We start from the raw sequence: 20,928 nt of genomic DNA on the forward strand, positions 1-20,928 counted from the left end.
CAGTTGCGCCGCGATTTTCTTTTGGGATGGAGAAGAAAGTTTTGCATTGTTCTTGAAGTTGTTGCAAATTTGTATTTGTGAGCTTCTAGTGCTATTGCACTACGTTGAATTTTATGTGCAGATTATATGATGTTTTTATAAGTTGACACCGCGAATGCAAAATGTAGATAATAGTTTTTATTATTGTTGCGCATAAGTTCTTTTCATTAGCATGGCAAGTTCTGAGCAAAAGGTAAGATAAACATGTTGATGTTGTTAAAGATATTTTAGGCTTGAAGGGCATTTAAACTTTTTAATGTCATAAATAAAACTTGTACAGTATAACGTTTTAAGTTATGCCCCTTACCCGATAACCCCCATTTTTTTCAGTGGCTATGTCATTTTATGATTAACGTTTATTGTTGATGTGCGTGGTAACTATGCATGCAAAATAAATCATATTGGTTTGATTTTTCTTGCAATTTTGGCATTGCATCAACAAATTGAGATCCAAATTGGTCATTTCTGTGAAAAATGAATACTTTTTTGCTTTGTATTTGTTTAATCTTTGTAGAAAATTAATTTTGCTTTTTAATTTCAGCCCATGAGTGGATCAAACCACATCAAGACTGTTTCTCTCCAAGGGTTTAAGGGATTCAAACTAAAGAACAATTGCCAACTTCTATTCAAAACCAACTTCAAGAATGCCACCTCCAAATTGCCAGCTACCAAGAAAGACGACAAAGCTCCCGCAGCTCCATCTCCAAGTCCCAATAAACTTTCATCGCCAACTTCATTCACAAATATAGCCACTGCTGCAATTCAATTGCCTTCCAGTGTACCAAATGTCAGTCCTATTAAACAAGGGCATCCAAATAACCTTTCTGATGAATCCAAACCTAAAACTCCAGAGAAGAAAGTTGAAGTCCCTCCAAAAAATGATTCACTCTTTTTATCCTCACACCAAAGCCCCAAAAGAGAAGAAAGGTGATGGTTTGCAGTTTACAGATTAAAGTGTAATTTCTTTTCTAATCATACATATATACATCTTTTTGTGAACTTTTCTTATTGTTGTTACCTTATCCTTGTTGTTATTGCATGTCTATGTAATTTATTCTTAAAAAATGATGCGAACCACGACACCCAGTTTAAAAGTTTAATATTTACAGAACGTCTTCCAGTCGACATTCCCGAGCTTCTTCAAGTGAAAAATCAAGCAAACGTCGATCTCCAATCAGAACCAAAAGGTCTCCATACCGGGAAAGAAACCACCACTCACACAGGTTTATATTTCACAAGTTTTTTTTTGAGCAGTCCAGAATTGTTTTTCTAAAACCAGGATTTTCCTATCTGGGGGTGCACCCTGCCCTGCAAGCAGTCACTCATTAAATTTATGGGACACAAAGAGTCATTGTTGCATAAAGTACAACATTTACTTGTATTTTGTTGTATTGCAAATTGTGTTGTATAAATTACGCCCCTCTTCTGAGAGTTTTTATTCATTTAAATTATATACAATTAACTGTTACAATGTGACTTATTGCCCTGCAATGTCAAACATGAAGATTCATGGAAAATGTTAGCCTGTTAAAGAGGGGTCTTAAGTAAAAAAGTTTGCTTTTCGATTAGTGAGTACGTACAGTATATTTTTTGGTATTTTCAGTGACAAGAAGCATTCAAGGCCACAAAGTAGGCGTTCTCATTCTTCAGACGAAAGGCACTCACCAAAAAGGAGAAGATCAAGCGACAGCAGGTTTATTGCAATACTCTTAACTAAACTGATAACTTGAAATTAAAGAGAGGTGAAGCTTTCTGCTCAGGGTTATGTTGATAATTTTTCAAAATAAATTTTTTAATCAATGGAAAAAAGTAACAATTGTGATTATGCTTGTGATGTATAGTTTTATCCATCAGCATGTTTTTTTTTTTGAATTACGAAGTTGTTTGTATATTGTGCAACAAACCTCATTGTGTTTATAAAGTGGACGTCGTTGCTTTGACATTTAAACCTGATCTTTTGTTCAGCAGAAACAAACCATCGGCACGCAAAAGACATTTTGTTAATGGACTTTCAGACACTAGTGATTATGATACAAAGAGATCAAATCATGACAGGAGAATACACAGATCACCAGAAAAACATGCTTCAAAGAAGGCAAGTATTTCAGTGGAACAGCTTATGCTTTGTGTTTCATAAATGTTTAGGAAAATACAGTGTGTTTATGTTTTCAAAACTGCAAAAAATATCTGTGATAATGTTCAACTGTATACAGTGAAAACAGTGACAATAATACACTTAAAAAAAAATTGTTTATGTTAAATGCAGATGTACTGTTGAATATCCACTAGATTCATTGTGGAGGCAGTTGTCTTAAATAATACTGATGTTAGTATTGAACTTTAAACATTTTTTTTATGATCAGGCAAGAACAAGCCATAGTGGACGAGATTCAGAGACACAAAAAATAGCGAAATCCAACAAAACCATTTCTTCAAATTTATCAAACCACATTCAATCAGGTTTTTGTACACTTTTTTACTTTGCTGTTTGAACATCAACTGAGCTGTTTGTAAGACCAGTATTTTAACTTTATACAAAAGTATATATCCTTCTTACAGTGTTAGTTCCATGGTTAAGTTTGTCATTGTGTTATGTTTACTGGAGTTGTGTATGTTAGTTTGCTCTGTTCATTTCAAATGCAATTATTTCAAAGTGTTACCCCCTATTTGGCTATTCCATAGAAAATTTTTAATTAAAATCTGAACATTGTTGTCCAAAATGTTTTAACAAAACTTTTTATTTATTTCAGACAAAGAAATTCCCAAACCGGCAGCTGATATTGAAATTGCAAAGGACGAGAATTCAATAAAATCTCCTAAAGCACCCAAGGTATAAAATGCATGTAATACACTTGTCCTAGCAATGCTGTCTAATAAACAAATCTTGCTTTTTACTAAACAACCTGATCACATAAGTGGTAAATCCATGAGATTTTGTTTGAAAAATGTTCTGATTTTTTTTTTGTATAATTTGTTTTTTGGATTTTCTTTTTTTTTGTATAATATATGTTTTTTTTTCTGTTTGGACATTGTTTATTCTACCATCAAGTCATACCAATGGCCATATTCACTTCTGGTCCACAAGACTTTTGTTGAAGTATTTGATCACCAATCTCGTTTTATTGCAATGTTTTCACATTTAAACCAAAACAACATGGAATAATCTATTGAAGATGTCTAATGGGCCTAACTCTGCCTCCAAAGGTGCCGAAATCTGTGGTTCCTCTTGCAAGTATTGGATGTTGGATGGAGGATGGTGATGAAGTTGATGAGGATTACAACAATCCTGACTCACAGATGATCCGAGATCCTGAAGTGGAGGAAGAAAAGCTTGAAAACCAGGTTAACTTCACCTTTGTGAACTTGGTGCTATTGTGGAGTATATATTTGGTTATGTTGAAGTATTAGGCTGCTCTTTTCTAGTGTCCTAGTTCCTTCATGAGTGACAAGAATCCGATTTGACTGTATAATTACAACTAGTGGGCTACTCCTTAGCTTAACATTTTTATAAAAACTTTTTTGACTGAAATATAAAGACCGCAGTTATATGTAATTTACTTTTGTTTAAAACTTGTGCCAACGATTGCAAATTGCTGTACCACGGTAGTTCCATCATTTTAATCAAAATATGCAACTTATGTCCATTGTGTATTTTTGTTGAACAAATTTGTTTGCACACTTCTGTGACATGTGCTGTTAGTTTTGTTCATATTGGTTTTTTGAATTAAGCCAATGTTGGCAACAGTTTGGTTATTCCCATTTCATCAGATTCAATTCAAACATGTTAGATTTAATTTATGATTTTGCAGGAAAGAAATGTTCTCGATTCTATCCTGTCGCACCAAGAAGAAACTCCCCCTGAACTTCCCAAGCAAAATGTCATCACTGATCACGATGTAGTAGCATCTCCAGGAGCCGTACAGAGTATTTTACCTGAAAATAAAAACTCTCTATTGGATGAAAACCAACAGCCACTGTTTAAAGGAACTCTTAATACTTTGCCCGTTCATAACGCAGTGAATGACCTTGACAATGCACTTGCTAACACCAAAGATCCCACAAAACATAATGCTACTAACTTTGAGACCACAGAACCTGTGCTACGCAATGGACCTAATGAAAGAAGTAATATTGTAAACGGAATGTTGAAGGACGACAGCCAAGTTACCGAATCCGAAAATATTGCAGAAACTCAACAAGGTGTAAAACCAAGTGATGAAATTCCTCATTTAGTAAGCCCCAAAAGTGAGCAACCTCTCAGCTTGTTTGAAAAACTTAAGTCAGAAATTCTTAGTGATAGTATTACAAACTTACCGACCGCGGAAGAACTGCCGACTGCGGAAGAAATGTCGACCGAGGTTGAAAGGGCGTCTGCAGTAACTGTCTTGGAAAATATTTCATCATCAAATGTTGAATCTGTTCCACTTCCCAGTCCTGAATTTTCTGCAACTGCAGTAAGCAGCAAACCTATGTTACCGGCCAAAAAACGATGCCATGAATGGTTTAAGGCACTTGCAGAAGAGAAGAATCACATCGACCAAACAGCACCACCCAGTGATGAAGTCAACTCACCACAAATCGATGAAACTAAGCACGGTGAAGATTTGGTGCCAACTGTGGAACCGGGATCGCCGGAGTCGCCGCTCTTCTCACCTGGTTCGGAGAGTCCTGTCCAAGCTCCTCAGATGACTGCGTTCGATGATCTGAGTTCAGCATCTGGTACAGAGGATTACGACCCCGTGGTGGAGATCAGGATTCCCATCGACGATGAAGAGAACGCACCTGAAAAATCCATTGTGAGAAGTTTATTATGTAAACTATGTATATAATACTTTCCAATTGTACATTATTAAGTTCAAAGGTATTATGTACGACTCTTGTCGTCTATGATACAAAATTATCTTCTTTTAGGTTAAGGAACGTCCGCAAGTTGAAGCTTGGACAAGCATTGCTCCATGTGAAGCTTCAACCACCGGGACACCAGAAATCACAACCCCTGGTAATTTAAATTTTTATCTGACTGTGTGAAAAAAGTATAGTTTCATATGTAAACACTTCACAAATATTTTGAACGTTGTATCCTTTTTTATGTGGTAATTTTGTTTTTGTTTCATTAAGGCTTGTTTCTTGTATGGATGAATGGATCTTAAGTACAGCAGATTGCACTTTAATTGAATAAATAGTAGCTTGTGTACAATGTTTTATAACATTATCTTGCGAATCATTTACGGATACTTATTCTTTCAGCTGACCTGGAGATAGAGAACTCTGAAGCATCGGCCACCGACGATGGTAATAAAGTCTCTTTATAGTTTTGTATTTCTTTTATATTTGTGATGTAATAAACCTCTTTACCAGGATGTCGTCGCTCGGCAAGAATAAAGACCTTGCAAGAAAAAATAAAACCACGGATTATGACGAGACTAGATTCCATCAAATCTGATTGTGAGGTAACTGTTTGTTAATGTTAATTGTATAAGTCTAAAGCAGTAACTTAACTCAACAAATCAATTAAATGGTGAATGAACCATGTTGTATTAAGCTGAAAATGAGGTAAACTACCTGTCAAAATTAGTAAATGAGGTCATATTGTATTGGTGGAATAAATGCCTGGTTAATTTTTGGCCAGAAAGTCAGCTATGTTGAGAATTAGTAAATGCATTTTGAAACAACTGTTTGTCATTGTGTGAGGAATAAGTTGTGTTGGAAAGTGTTATTTAATTCCAAACGATTTCTTCTTCCTCTTTCATGCTGTCATTCCTTCACAACCTCCGGTTGTTATAAGTTTACAAACCGATGAATATGTGTTTTTTTTTTCAGACTAATTTGGGAGAATCTCTAATGGTTGAAGAAAACATTAATGGTATCAACCCTGTCATATTCAACAAGTGGGTATTCAGAGTGGTTTGTACAACTATAGGGTCTTTATGTTTCTCAAATGAAAAATGAGTTGATTGTCTTTTTTAACTACCATGTCATACAATGGTTTGTAGAATTGCACCTGGAAACATATCTTCGTGTGAGGAACAGCCACCAAGTTTTGAAGTTATCGCGGAAAACATCTATCTCTCACAAACGTAAGATTTCTATTTTGTTTTCTCAGCACCTGGTAATCATGTGATTTATTTTCACACTTACCATTTAGTTGTATTATTAACTTTCAATTAGCCTTGATGCAATTCTACAGTAATTACTGGTTATATGTGTAGTTAATATTGATGAGGAAAGGGCAGTTAGTTGATACGGAGGAGTTTTTATAAACCAAGTTAACCATCTTGTTGCAGTAAATATGTGTGTGTGGCAAACCATGACATTGTCGACTTGTGCCGGAGGCATCTTACCCTGTGGCTCCCTCCAGTGTCATATTGAGCGAGTGTGTTTAATTTGTTGTGTTTGTATTGCATGTGTCACATAGAATGCTATGCAAATAAATTTGCTTCCTTCAGTATTGTTCACCGCTGTAACATTTTTCAACTGTGTTTTTATAATTGTATTTCTGTTAAGATCACCATGGTGATATTCACATGTTTGTTAAATAAAGCAAAACTGTTTTTCATATATTTTTAAGCATTGCACTTTGAGAAAAATGTACCTTGGTACATTGGTAAAATATGGAAATTAAGTGTTATATTTGCAAGCTAGTGTAAATGATGAATTATGACACCCAAATACACTGTTCACTGTGCATTTTGTCTTAATCAGGAATACTCAGACAACAAGAGTAGTTTTAGCAGGTTAGGGTAGGCAAAAAGTAGGGGTTATTCATATGTAGGAGTAGTTTGAAATTTAAATAAACCCCTTCTGATGATATAATAATCACCTCATTTTGTATGTATTTGTCTGCAGAAAAAAATCCAGAGTAAGAAAGGAGATTCGTCGCATGGTTTGTGAATGTTATAACATTGAAGAAGATGGTAGGCCACCATGTGGTGAGAATTGTCTCAATCGACTTCTGATGATCGAGTGTTCGTCGAGATGTCCATTTAATGATCAATGCTCCAATAAAAGGTTCGGATGTTAATTTGCGAAGTGGTTGCTTCATACATCATGCTATGTTTATTATACATTTATACCTTTGATTAACTATGGTTATGGTGTTAAATGCATAGTAACCAATTCCAATAGTAAATGTATATTTTTTTGGTATAGATGTATAACATACCTTCATTATACACTCGTTGACAGATCCACTGCTGTAATCGGTTACATTGTGCATAGTGGCTAGATTTGTCTGTAGTAGAAATTTTTCGTTTTTAAATCAAACAATGGTGTTCATGGCCTCATTTTGATATTCGTGGGCCCTGGTATGCCGCTGCTTGATGGGCCTCCGCATACTTTTTAAATAACTTCAACATCATTGCCATTTTGTTTAGATTCCAAACGTACGATTATGAACCCACGGAAGTATTTCGAACGTCGTGGAAGGGTTGGGGCCTGCAAGCTTCACAAGCAATAAGTGCAGGAAACCTTGTAATGGAATATTGTGGAGAAGTCCTGGACCAAACAGAGTTTGAACGAAGATCTCAAACCTATGCGATGGAAAACCAACAGCATTTCTATTTCATGGCTCTGTCACAAGATGAGGTCAGTTGTCAGGCAAAAATATTCGTTGCCAAGCAGCTTATTCTGTTACTTGTTGGTAACGCTTATTGTATCTGGTTGGTAAGCATTGGTTAAAAGTACACAAACGTTAATAAAATGAAGAAATGTCAGTCTTTACCTTGGAACCTGAAAGTTAGACTGCTCATATTATGTTGTTTATGACAAAATTTAATTCACAACCTTTGAATTAACCTCAAATTATGTAAATTTAAATCAGTTAAGATTTGAAAAAAATTGCCAAACTTGATGCTGCATGCTGTATTGTACTTTAGTTTGGGGCGAAATATTAATTTTTATCAAAGAATAAAAATTAAGAGAATGCCATGTATGTGTTGATGCCTACCATAGATTTGTGGGCAACCCAACCACTTTAACTGCCCATTTTCATTGCAGATAATTGATGCGAAGTACAAGGGAAATATATCACGCTTCATTAACCACAGTTGTGATCCTAATTGTGAGACGCAGAAGTGGACGGTCAATGGACGACTCCGGGTTGGATTCTTCTCCATCAGAAATATTAACAAAGGGGAAGAAATTACTTTTGATTACCAGTTTGAAAGATATGGGTGAGTCATTGCATGTTTAGTCTTAAATTTATATTTAAAAGTTGTCTTATACTTCAAACATAAGCTAGTTTCTGTAAAGTTCTATAATGTGGTTTAGTCTTGACTCTTTGTACCATCTTACTTAAACATTAAATTAAAATTTGATCTGGTTTGTGTGAATCACAATGTCTCTGTGTTATTTTAGCCGGGAGGCACAAAAGTGTTATTGTGGTTCAACCAACTGTCGAGGTTTCCTCGGTAAAGCTCCATCGGAGGATGATGATGTTGATTATTACAAATGGAAGAAGTGGGAAGTCCTCCCATCTACTCCTGTCGATCAAGATCTGGAAAAGAAAAAGAAGAAGAAGAGGAAGGAGTTTGGTGATACCACGGTAACGACTGATTGTTCGACGAATTATTGAAAACTGGATCACAAACTTATATATCTGATGCATATTTTTATGAATGAACAAACTGAATATTGGCCATCTGTCTGCAGCTTACACAAACTAAATATTTGTTGCTAATGCTGCCAGGCATACTATTCAATAATTCAAAGCTCCTCTGGCAACAAAGCTACTTGTTTGGACGATGTTTCGGTCATTATACAACAGACCTTCAGGATCTGGACACTGTCCAAGCAAGTAGTTTTCTTGCCAGAGGAACTTTGCATTATTGAAACCTATGTTGTGGATGCCAAAGTTTGTTGAATAAGTACAACCTGATATTTGGGTATTAAATTTAAAAAAATTCTGGTTTGGCTTTATTGGTTAAGATTACCACAATAGCAAACCTAACATCATAAAATGCTTGTTTGTCATTATCATATATCAATACTTGTCTTTGTTTTTTAGCTTGAAAGTGAGGTTTATCGATTGAGAAGTGGACTTCTAAACAACAAGGATGTTCTCCTTCTATCTCGATCAATGGTCAGATGCGAAACCACCAACCAAAGACTGATGTGCCTCAAAGTTCTGTGCAGCACTGAAAATCAAGCTTGTTTGAGGTAAATTAATTGATAATTGTTGTGTTACTCTATGTTAAGATTGTTGTGTAAAGGTTTACCACAAGACAAATATAAAATAGTGTAAGCCACATTGACAAGTTGTCAATAATATGTTTAAAATAATTAGTTTCTGATTTTGTCAATGACAAGTTTATGATATTTGGTGTTTTAATGACAAAAATCATGACCAAGCTGTAGTCTGGAATTTGTAAAAATCCAGTTGTTTCAATTTCACCTTCTTTAGATCATTTCTTCAACTTCATGGCTTACCTCTACTATGGAGCTGGATGGTAGATCTTGGTGCTACATCCACTTCTGATGCGGACACTTTCTCCTTTCAACTCCGACTTGAGATCCTCAACACGCTCGCCGTGCTCCCCATCACCAACCGCAACATCCTCGATGATAGTAAAGTCCTCTCCATGGTGAAGAGGTGGTCTGAGGAAGGTGAGTATTGCTGTTAATTTATTATGTATTTTCCAAATGATACAACTTCCTTTTAAAACTGTTGCAATGTACTTATTTGAGGATCTCGTTCAACATAACAGAGTTCCTTTGCAGATTTTGTAAGCCTGCACTGTGCATTCTATTTATATTTTGTTTCCCAACAAAAACAACTCTAGAGCTTATCTTATGCCTTGTGTTATGTCTGTGTGGTCACCAACTATAGGAGTTGTTTTTATTTCAATATTATTTAAGTAACTTTTCCAAAAGTTTAATACCAGTAACCTCCAAAAAAATAATCCATTGTGTTGTATCTATTATTTAAATGTGCAAAGTATCTTTACCAAAGCTGTAAATTAAATGTAAAAAATCTCATGTGTTTCGATATTATTTTGAGTCTGTGTTGTGTTTTTAGAGCAAGGCATTCAGGAATCGCAACAAGCCAAGAAACCGGAAACAGAAACAGTTGAAAAACCTGAAAATGTTGAAGTTGAAGACAAAGATGATGTGGACAAAGAAGAACCCACGGAAAACACTGAAAAGAAAGAAGAAAACTCATCTCCAGTTGAGAAAATGGTACGGGGCCATATCTGATTTCTATGTCAATGCCTTTTAGTTGTTATGATAAAAACTTGGATATTGACTGGGGGTAGAGAGCTTGACTCCTCCACAAAATTGAAAGTACACAATGTATTTTTTTTTGCCACAGGATGAAGATGATGGGGAAGATGCGGTGAAAGAAGAATCCACAGAAGAGAGCCATCAACATTTAGAACAATCCATCCAAATATCAACTCTTACATCAAAACTTCTCGACCTGTGGAAAGATTTGAAGGAGATTTACAGGTTGGTTGCAGATGAACTTTGTTGCATTTGTGAGGTTTGCATACTCATAGCAACCTGTGTTTATGGAAATTTTAAAAGCTGTAATTTGTATGCAAGTTTTTATAAATGGATAGAATGGATAAATGTTAAATTTAAGTTTTAATAATACGAAATAAAATATTTTATTATGACTCCCAATGCAATATATTATGACTCACAATGCATTGTATTATGACTCACAATGCATTACAGAATCCCCAAACGTCAACGAAGCCCAATAAAAATTCCGCAAGGTGGCGAGAGTGAGCGTAGTGTGGAGGACAGATCGAGTTCCCAGGTGAGAGACCAACAACCTGCGCCACATTTCACTCAATCAAAACATTTTTACTCGCGAAGTTTTCTTCAATACACGTGATGCATGAAATGACATGAGTACCGATAAAATCTCAAAAGTTATCGAGTCAGGCGCCCAATTAACCCAAACCCTGCGCCACTCAGTCAACCAAAACCTTTTCACATTTCAGGCTTCTTCGCCTAGTCTCGGTTACCACGGCGACGTCGGTTCTCATGACAACGACCGGGAGAGGTCGCCCCAGCGCAGCAGAGAGTGGGATAGGAATAGGTGAGTGGTGGTTGGATTCACGTAGAAATGTTAATATGGCAAGGAAAAGGTGTCTAGGTTTGTAATTACCAGTGATGTTTCAGTTAACGTTTGTCTTGCGTGCTACGGATTAGTTTGTTACAGATATGTATGTATTGAAGGTAACGCTATATACTTGGCCGGGTAGTTAAAGTGTAAGGTGGACAGATTTGTCTAACCATACAACTCCAAAATTGTAACTCCTCGTCAAAATATTGCGGGGGCATAAATTTATTCGACAATAACAATTGTGTGTCACGACCCCCAGCGTTTTGTGGTCTAAACTTCCATCTATTTGTTAATTCGTCTCGTTTTGTTACGTCACAATAAATCTCCAGACCACGTGATGGCGATAGACGCAGGAGATCACCACAGAGAAGATCTCGTGATGTTGGGAGACAAGAGTCGAGCGAACGGGACGACACAGGTTTGGGTTCAATGTCAGTTGTTAGAATTCACGTCAAGTGAAGATTTTTCCGACAACTGTTACGTCACGTGTTTGGTTTTATGAAAAGTTATTATTTATAAAATATGGCGGGTGTGATTCTCTGTTGGAAATTTAAACCAAAAAATATCTATGTCTGTGGTTTTTCAAACACTTTAAGAAGGTTCACGGCATTTGCGTAGCAATAGTTATAAGTTTATATCAGGAAGAATTGTTCCTATATGTTTCGCAGAAGGCTGACTTAACGTAATATTTGCCACCGTTTCCCAGATAAAACTCTTACATATAATAAAAAAAAATTTGTTTATATTGTTACGTGACGCCCTTGGAAACTCAAAACGATACGCAGTTTGAGAACCTTGTAAAGTTGAAATTATTCAAGGACTTGCCATTGTTTTATTATTGGCATGTACGGATTGTATCGACAATTTATCCCGAAGCAGAAACTTAAATATTTTCAACTTTCTATATTTCGCGCAGCAAAATATTCCTGGTTGAACGACACCCCCTCAAACCGTTTGTCACGTGAGGAACACAGACGTCAATTCGAACGTGGCGTCAGAATTAGGGAGGACGACAAGAAGAAGAAAGACGCGACTCTAGCGCCATCCACCGTCCATAGTTTGTGGCCCCAGCCGGCTCCAAACGCATCTAATCTGTAAGATTTTTGATTATTGTCCAATTTTTGTACCCTGGCAAATCTCTGCGCACCCAAAGCATATTTCTTGACCAATTTAAACATTTTGAAATTCCTTTTATTTTACATAAAAATACTGGTAACATACCACATACACTTGCGTGACGTCAACATTTTTCGCAACAGACTTGCAACGGTGGACGGTATTCCCCCTCAGGTGCTTCCCCCCGCTCAGGAAACGGTTACGTTCACAACGAGCGGTTATTCCGGGAATCTGATTCAAATCAACCCCATTCCTGAACCGCCCCTGCTTCCAACCCCAGTTATTTACCCCGCCCAAGACCCCAAACAGGGGGCTATCTTGTACGACAGCCAGACTCTACTACAGGTTCGTCAAAAGGAGGAATTTGTGAACATGAGTATTTGGGCCAGAAAAGCTTTTATTTTTATAAAAAGACGAAAATAGTTTTTTTACAAATATTAATTGATTTGTGTTTTGCGCAAAAAACAACTACGTGGGTGAAGAATAAACGCAAGGTTTAACATGGGCACCGATAAACCTTAAGGGTTAACGTTAGATGATTTCCTCACAGAGAATTACATCGTTCGCGTAATCGAGAAAGCACATCATAAGTTAGCGTTAAGCCAACAATTCCTTCTTTGCTTACATTAGATTTGATCTTAAACTATCGTTTGAATTGTTCAGAATTCTGCTACGGGAATTCCCCAGACCTTTATGACGTCCGACCAGCATCAACCAATCACTGTACCGCCTCCATCTCAAGCACCTGTGAGTCGCATTCTACTGCTACCCGTAAATACATCTACCGCTTACGTGATGCGGATAAGTTAAAATGAAAACTTTTATTTTGGGATAATCGTATGTTGTCATAGCAACATATTTGTGCAGATTCTCCATCTGGAACCAACCCAGACTTCCGCGGAAAACTTTTCAGCGATCCTCCACTCCTTCCCACAAGCTGCTACTTACCCCTCGGTAAGATGTCTGTTCCCATGGTCACAACTTTATTCAGTCAAACGTTTTAACGTGATATTCGGCCAATAATAATCGTTTTGTTTGATGTGATTCGCGTACTTTGATATGTTACTGGAACTTGTTGAAATAACATTAAAGAAGTGCTTTTTTATTGATTTGAAAGTTTTTAAAGTGCGTTACATATTCTTTTGTTACGTCACAGGGAATCAGTGTCTTAGCGTCACATTCGAATCAAGCTATTGTTCTCCTTACAACCGACCAACTCAACGCAGTAAGTTCCGTTATCAACAAAAACATGCGGCAACATCGTTATTTCAAGCTGTCATCTAAAAACGATTTCCGAAATACAAAAAATCAGTTTTACTCCTAATACTTTGATAATAAGTGGGAATGACAAATAAATTTAAAGATACCTCAATTTTAAAAAACAAGAAAAAACAAAAATTTACTCCATTGAAAGTAGTTGAATCACCTGTCAACATTTCTAATCCTTTTCCATGCAGCTTCTCACAACCCTCCCACCAACCGTGCCAGAACCTACCGTGCAACCTACTTTAACGGTACCCCCACCTGTACCACTACCCTCTGTGACCACAAATACCGTGCCTACAGCGGCACCTCCCGTTCCCTTGGATGATGCGGAGGAATTTTTCGAACCGGCGTCGAAAGCGGCCTCACCCCCAAGGGACCCCAGACCTCCACGCCTTCCCCCCAACTGGAAAACGGCGTCGGACGCCGATGGCTGCGTTTACTATTATCACGTCATAACCAGGTGACAATTCCGTTACAGATCACTGCACATTGACGTCATCACTTACCACCAGTTCTTTATGTACGGCTTCGGACAGAGTGACGCTCGAATATTTTATATTTTTTCTATGTGCTAAAAGAGCCAAAATAATTATTGAGAGCTGCAGACGGGTGTGCACACTGTTTCGACCTGTGACAATGATACCACAGTCAACAGCTGCATTGGTGAGACCTTACAGGTCGAAACAGTTTGTGCACCCATGTGCTGTTCTCCATACGATATTTAATTATTTAAAAATCCCAGTTACCTCACAGCACTGGTGATAACACAGCAGTGTTTAACACATTTTCCCTACCATGAATAGCATACTGGCTCTGGTTCTTATATTCAATATAATTTCAAGTATGTTTTCAGGCAAACGCAGTGGGACGCCCCTACTTGGGATGGCACGGAGGAAGATTTAATTGGGAAGAAGGAAGGAGAAATGGATATTTCATCCACTCCTACTTCGGATGATGGGAATAAGAAGGTGATATTAATATTTATTCAACTGCCCCAAAGCACTCGAACCGTGTTTTAACAAAGGTTTTAGAATGTATGAGATTGGCGCCGAACAAACTTCAATTCCAAACCGTGTTTTGTGAATTTCGAACGACTCCACATTCTTCTCTTCGTTTCGCAACTTCTTTTTTTATTTTTATGTGAATTTCGGTCTTTCATGACATAAAGCAGAGCAACAATGAAACAAACGGATATTAGGATAATAAAATCCAAAACACTTAAATCTGATTATATCATGTTGTCGTTTTGGTGTCGGGTATTGAAACATCACTTCTACGTGAAATTGGTTTTCAAAACGCAATAAACCTTTTCCGTATTAATCACAGATTAACGAAAAGCTTTCCGCTGCTGCTTCGATCGCGTCGGACGCGGAGAGCGCTAAGAAGGCGCGTGAGGCGTTTCGTTCTAGAATGTCGCAACACGTGGTTCAATGTTTGAGCACTTACCGAAAGCCCGATTGCAAAGTTGGCCGCATCACTTCAACTGAAGATTTTAAACACCTTGCCAGAAAGGTGAGTGCAAGAATGTCATTCAGACGAGCACAGAAACAGAACGGACTCTGTAATATTTTTGGCCAATACATTTGCACCACGTCAGCCTAATTATCAGCATTAAAATCTTTTTATTCTGCTGGTTTCACAATCTTGCTGATATGTTGCAAAAGCTGTTCTGACCAGTCCAGTATTAAGGAGTCGCCCATAGCTTAAACTGAGCCTCGAACCACCGTTTAGGCGACGTGCGTTGCCAAGTTCACAAGCATTTTATAATCATTCGATTCTGTTACCTCGCAGTTGACTCACAACGTCTTAATGAAAGAAATCAAACAAGTTCAAGTATGGGAAGACCTTGAATGCAACGCCAATGTCAAGCACAAAGCCAAAGAATACGTGAAAAAATACATGACCAAGTGCGGACCCATATACAAGGGGCGTGAAGATGACCAAAGGTGACCTCGTAACCCGGGGTAACCTTTTCCAAAATCTCTTCGTGGCGCCAATTCCGTCACGTGATCCATGCATTATATTGGTTCTGCCGCATTTTTTGTGGTTGTTTTTATGCGAATCGCTCGTTTTCCGTCAAAAGCGAATAAAATATTTTCAAGTTATGCGCGGTGTTGCTTTGTGAGCAGTCGTAAAAGTTGAACCGAAATTTAGTTAACGACTAGTGTGTTAACCGATTGTATATACGGAAACACAATGCTTTATTTTTTTAGTATTAATGCAATCGTTACTGTAAGATTTTTTACTTTCGAAACCTGTGCCAGAAGAGCAATTCCTGTGAATTACAAAAACTATGTTATGCCATCATAATATCTACAACAATATGTATTGTTTCACACAATTACGTAAAGTTGTTCTTATTGTTAAGCTAGCAGGGAAGGGTGGGTTGGACAACCTAGTCTTGGGGTTATTTTTAGGTGGAACATCAGTGACAGGACAGGTTGAATTTTTATGCATTAGAATAATAAATATCAAAAAGAGAACATATATATATAGCCAGACAGAAACAGACGGCCACTGTTTTGCTAATATGGATAAAAAGTTTTTTTACCCGTGTTTAAATTTGGAACACAAAGGCTGTTACGCAAGATAGAGGAATGCACCAGTGTGTTGTTGCTTGGTTAAGTGGGCCGACGGCTCCAAAGCGCCATTGGATACGTGGCACTTGGTGGTGTCAAAAGGCGCTGTGTGCTAATGTTACTGCGAGCGCTAACGGAATTTGCTGAACAAGACCTGCTGGTAATGCAATCGAAACGTATTTATTGAGCAAGTTTTTTGCGAACAGGATAGAGTTTAAAGACTATTTAGGATATTAGAAAATTTGGTTCCAATTTAAAGATGATTGTGATTCGGCGAAAATCAAAAGCGTTTATTCTTGTTGTTCTATTTATTATGACGAGTTGTTACGTCGCATTGAGGCTACAATTTGAATCTTTGCGACTTCGTGTTAAACGAGACGAGAGGTTGGATCAAAGGGTAAGTTTAAACGTATAATATTGCTTAGTTCATTAGCAGGCAAAATACCATCAATTAAATTCACAAAAACGGCCCATATTTTGCCAAGCGCCTGGTAAAGGTTTCTCAAACCATTTTGTTACAATTTTCAAGTGGCTCTTGTCAACAAGTTTGGAGAGATGCCAATACGAAATCCAAATAGTTATGGGTTCACTACCCATGGTTTGAGAAGCCCCAACCTAAACTTTACCTTGATCTATTTAATTTACTGTGCATTAATTGTGGCTAATTTTGATTTTAAATGTTGTATAATATACTTCTTTTGGAAATAGCAATGTCGAAACTGGCAAAACTGCCCATGCAACAAATTAAATTTAATGTATTGAAAAATGTAATAGCTGAAATCACAGTTGTTGGCATATAGTGCAACACATGTATCTTGGCTATAGCATTTCCTGCAATTGAAGTCACAGTTGAAGGCATATAAGGGATATGTCTTGGCTATTGGTTGTAAGCTAAGTTGTCACTTTCCGCCTATTGGAAAGTCTTGGCGCCAACAAAGAGACTGTAAAAAAGTTTAATAAGTAATATTTGTGTGGTGTGGATAATAATCCTAATGGGGCCTTTTGCAAACAACGGCTATGACGAGTTATTTATTGACTTCCTCGGTTCCCCGAGAACCTGATGTTGGTAAAATTGGAAATAGCTGGACATGCAAAGAATAAAACAAAACAATGGCCACTACAACTCGTTACACCAGTAGTTCTCAATCCTTATCACTTGGTACGGACTTGGAAAGATTTACGGCAAACTTGACTTGTTAAAAACAGTTTTCTCCATTTATATTGTAACGCGACACTCTTGGAAAACCAAAACGACGAACCAACTGCGTCGTGACTCTTTAGGAATTTCTGCGTTACATCCAGAGCAGCCTTTTCCTCGTCTCAGAGCAGTTGATTGCTCTTGGTATTATTATTTTTTTTTCGACATTTTTCACCGAACGGCCGATATTCAATTGTTTTAACTAACATTAAGAACTTGTTTCCTTTACAGGAACTTATTACGGTCGATTCAACAAGCAAACTTGCAAAAACCTTGATTTCCACAAACACCGTCAACTCCACACTAGTTTCAATCAAGCACGGTGATATTCCAAAAGTGTTGGTTTCAACTTTAAACGACCCGTACGGGGAAGTAAAGGCCAGGTTCGCTGGAAGGAGAGCAAAGGTTGACGATGTGTGTGCGCGTTACAACCCGGGTTTCAAGCAAGTTCAGTTCAACAACACCCGTATCGGTGAGTGACGTCATCCTTTCACACATCAAAACTTGGTTAGTTACAAACGACACGTGACATTGGTTTGTAATGGCGTCTGCATGGACGGCTGGGTGGCCAGCGATGCGGAACCGAAAATATGGACATAATGCGAATTAACCTGGGATTTTAGCTTTAATTTTGATAACGTTATGGTAGCTACCTGTGCTACTTCTGAACATGATCTTTTGTTTGAGAATGGTAAACTAAGTAGATTGGCAAACAGACGGATCTAATTTGCACTAAATAGGAACTAAAACACAGTAAAAATAAGAACGTCTGTGGACAACACAGGTTACAAGTGCCTAAACTTAACGACGCCCACAATCTAAATGGCATTCCTGTATAACCTACTGCCAACCGATTGCGGCTTTTGTATCGAGTTAATACTCAGGGCTGCACCCACAGCATGCTGGAAACACAGCAAGTTGTGGATGATCAACGCTTACAAGATACGACTTCGTGTAATATTGCTTCCAATTGTTTCACTAATTATGGCTGCTTTATTACTCTGAATGTGTGTGGATTTTTGCCCACAGTTTAGTATACGTGTTGGCATTGCTGTAATATTGCATAATTATTCCCAAAGATAAAGAGAACAGCTTAATACCGCTAAATACACAGTTTCGTTGCAACGAGCATTCACCAAGCCATTTTGACATGCATATGCATTCCCCACCAAAACTGTGGCGACGAATCCAGATATTTGTAATCAGAGCCACATAGTGAATACTAAGAAAACCGTTACTGTATCTTTGAAAGAGTGTATTTACTCTGCATTCAGTCAAGCACATTAAACCGCTTGGTGGTTTAAAGGCACTTTCTTCCAAGGACAATTACGCCATTGTTATAGATAGGGGCGACAGTATTAATGTAAGGATGTTGACACACAGCGTCGACAAAGTGTTATGAATTATTCATGTATTCGCCGAAATGTGAGCAACACTTAATTTTGCGTGGCAGTGTATACCTTCCACCCCTAATAAACATAAGGTTTTCATTATATTGTGATGCGTCACGTTTTGTCCGCATGCATTATTGGGTTTGATGGAAGGTTTGAATTTGACCGCCAACTTTTGTTGAACAATGCGGAAAAATTTGGATCGTTTTGCACAAAATGTTGTGGAGATTTTGTATATTCCAGCCAAGTGAATCAAACAAAACACAAATAACCCCAACATTCTTTAAACAAGGGCAGTATTCAGCAATGAAAATATATATTTCGGCCTTAGGACATTATCAGTATTCTCATGCAAATAAAATAAAAAATAAATATATTTAAACCTTCGTAACTTTAGTGGTATTCTTGCTGCCAGGTCAATGTGAATTTAAAAGAACTGCAAAAATTAAAAGTACGTAACTTTTGTGCCATCATAAGAGAACAGTTCATTTAAAGTTAGTGACTCTTTGTATTGCGAACGATGGCCAAAAAACACCGCTTTTTTTATTCAAAAACACAAGATCGTTTACAGTTGCATGATTTTAATACAGGGAAAGTTATGAAACGGACGATTGTGAGTTTAAACAAACACGCGGTGATGTGTTACACCTTGAAGTCAGGAAGTTCGAGTTGGAATGATGTTTTCTGGCACTTACGCGAACCCGAGGTAGCAGACAAAATCCCATTTTTCGAACGAGCCGTGTTCGGGAATCTGAGATATTATGAGAATTTGACAGACCAGGAAAGAATTGATCTGTACACGGTGAGTTTATGAAGAATCTTGTTGTGTTAAAGTAATAAATTATGCTGTGATTTTTCCTTAAAAGCATTCGAGTCCTATATTACTACAAAAAAGCTCTACCGGCAATAATATTTATGAGTATTAACGTTTCGGTTGCTTTGCAGTAGCATTCATCTGTAGTTTTCAAAATGAGCAAAACAGCCCAGTTTTTGCGCCACGAAATTTGATCGCGCTGTTTTGTACTTTTATACGACTCCAGTCATAATTTGGAAAAAGCCGCATAAACATGGAAAATAAATTTTAAAAAGAGCCTAAATAGATTTTAAATGGATGAATCAAAAATAAAATTGGGTTTTCAGCCAAAATACACGCATATTTTCACCTTCACTCACTACCTGTTCATATCGTGTAACCAAGGTCACAAGGTCATGTATTTGTTTTCAGCATCCTGATGCACTCAGGATGATGTCTGTGCGCCACCCATTCGCTCGTCTTATATCGGGTTGGGAGGACAAGTTTACCAAGTTGTATTATCATAACCGCTGGTTTGACGAATTTCCACTCATGAAAAATTATCCCAATCTACAGGGAAGTTGGAACAGGTGAGAGGAGAACGCTCATAGAAATATTTGTTATTGTTGCCAATCCCAACATATTTTAACTACCACGCATTCAACTTTTATTGTCAACCACTTTTATCAATCAAGACCGCCTTTAGTTATACAAACAGTGCGAAGCCAAAATTCCACCGCTCGCATTAAAACATCTAATATACTTTTTGAAGAGCATACATGTTTTGATTGGCAGTTGTGTAAGTTTTTGCTGAAATAATGAACTTGTCACTTTTATCCAAATGTCAGAAAGCAGATACGTATCGTCATAATTTGCAACTTGTCGGGTAATTGTTATTCCCTTGTATAGCTACGTACATTGATTGAACGATCCTCTGCCTTGTCATGCAATGGCATGCAACACTTCTACATTGGTAGTAGTTAATCGATTCAAACCAAACGTGTTATTTCCAGACGAGGGCCGTTCATGGAGTGGGAATCTTTCATGCAATACGTGGCCGACCACGGAATGAACTCAAGTAACCTCGACGACCACTTTAACCCGACCTCATGTGACCCCTGTTCGTTTTCCTTTGACGTCATCGTGAAGGCGGAGACATTTGAAAAAAGCGCTGACTGGATTCTCAAGGAGAAACTCAACTACGCCACTATGCGGAAGTTAAATAGAGCCGCGTCTCATTCGAAACCGGAAGAAAAAATTCGCATAATGTTCACGAAACTGGGGAGGGAAACAGTTGAAAAGTTAATGCGGATTTACGAGAAGGAAATGGAACTTTTCGGGTACACGTTTGACGTGGTTACCATGACAGCAGGAGGATGGGAGGACTAATACCACGAGGAAACAATTCAAACGTATGGGAGTGTGGAGGCGAGATTGGATTGAATGAAAGGTGCAAAATGTCAAACATTTTA

The 20,928-nt window shown here is 37.6% G+C and overlaps 2 protein-coding genes across 3 annotated transcripts; both read left to right on the forward strand.

The window, feature by feature from the left end:
• The first annotated feature begins 34 nt into the window (after nt 1-34).
• On the forward strand, nt 35-15,584 carry LOC145913127 (histone-lysine N-methyltransferase SETD2-like). 2 transcript variants are annotated; one of them, XM_083000671.1, is made up of 34 exons: nt 35-232; nt 581-966; nt 1,149-1,262; nt 1,643-1,732; nt 2,005-2,134; nt 2,403-2,499; nt 2,790-2,869; nt 3,244-3,381; nt 3,849-4,835; nt 4,951-5,038; nt 5,287-5,331; nt 5,398-5,489; nt 5,860-5,927; nt 6,033-6,116; nt 6,886-7,047; nt 7,413-7,623; nt 8,035-8,210; nt 8,395-8,581; nt 9,044-9,195; nt 9,440-9,642; nt 10,055-10,215; nt 10,349-10,485; nt 10,717-10,801; nt 10,989-11,086; nt 11,443-11,531; nt 12,030-12,207; nt 12,373-12,574; nt 12,893-12,976; nt 13,097-13,183; nt 13,386-13,454; nt 13,687-13,955; nt 14,349-14,463; nt 14,822-15,007; nt 15,287-15,584. In XM_083000671.1, the coding sequence occupies exons 1-34, from the start codon at nt 212-214 to the stop codon at nt 15,443-15,445; spliced, it is 5,430 nt and encodes a 1,809-aa protein (XP_082856797.1). In that variant the 5' UTR covers nt 35-211; the 3' UTR covers nt 15,446-15,584. The 2 variants fall into 2 exon arrangements, with proteins under 2 accessions (XP_082856797.1, XP_082856799.1); XM_083000673.1 differs by having other exon boundaries at nt 2,008-2,134.
• A 707-nt stretch (nt 15,585-16,291) lies between these two features.
• On the forward strand, nt 16,292-20,871 carry LOC145913243 (carbohydrate sulfotransferase 11-like). The gene is made up of 5 exons (XM_083000834.1): nt 16,292-16,471; nt 17,504-17,744; nt 19,254-19,465; nt 19,889-20,046; nt 20,470-20,871. Exons 1-5 carry the CDS (start codon nt 16,334-16,336, stop codon nt 20,843-20,845), a joined length of 1,125 nt encoding a protein of 374 aa, XP_082856960.1. The 5' UTR covers nt 16,292-16,333; the 3' UTR covers nt 20,846-20,871.
• The last annotated feature ends 57 nt before the right edge of the window (nt 20,872-20,928 follow it).

The sequence above is a fragment of the Ascidia mentula genome, chromosome 9 (genome assembly GCF_947561715.1).
Source record: "Ascidia mentula chromosome 9, kaAscMent1.1, whole genome shotgun sequence".
Classification (NCBI taxonomy): Eukaryota; Metazoa; Chordata; class Ascidiacea; order Phlebobranchia; family Ascidiidae; genus Ascidia; species Ascidia mentula.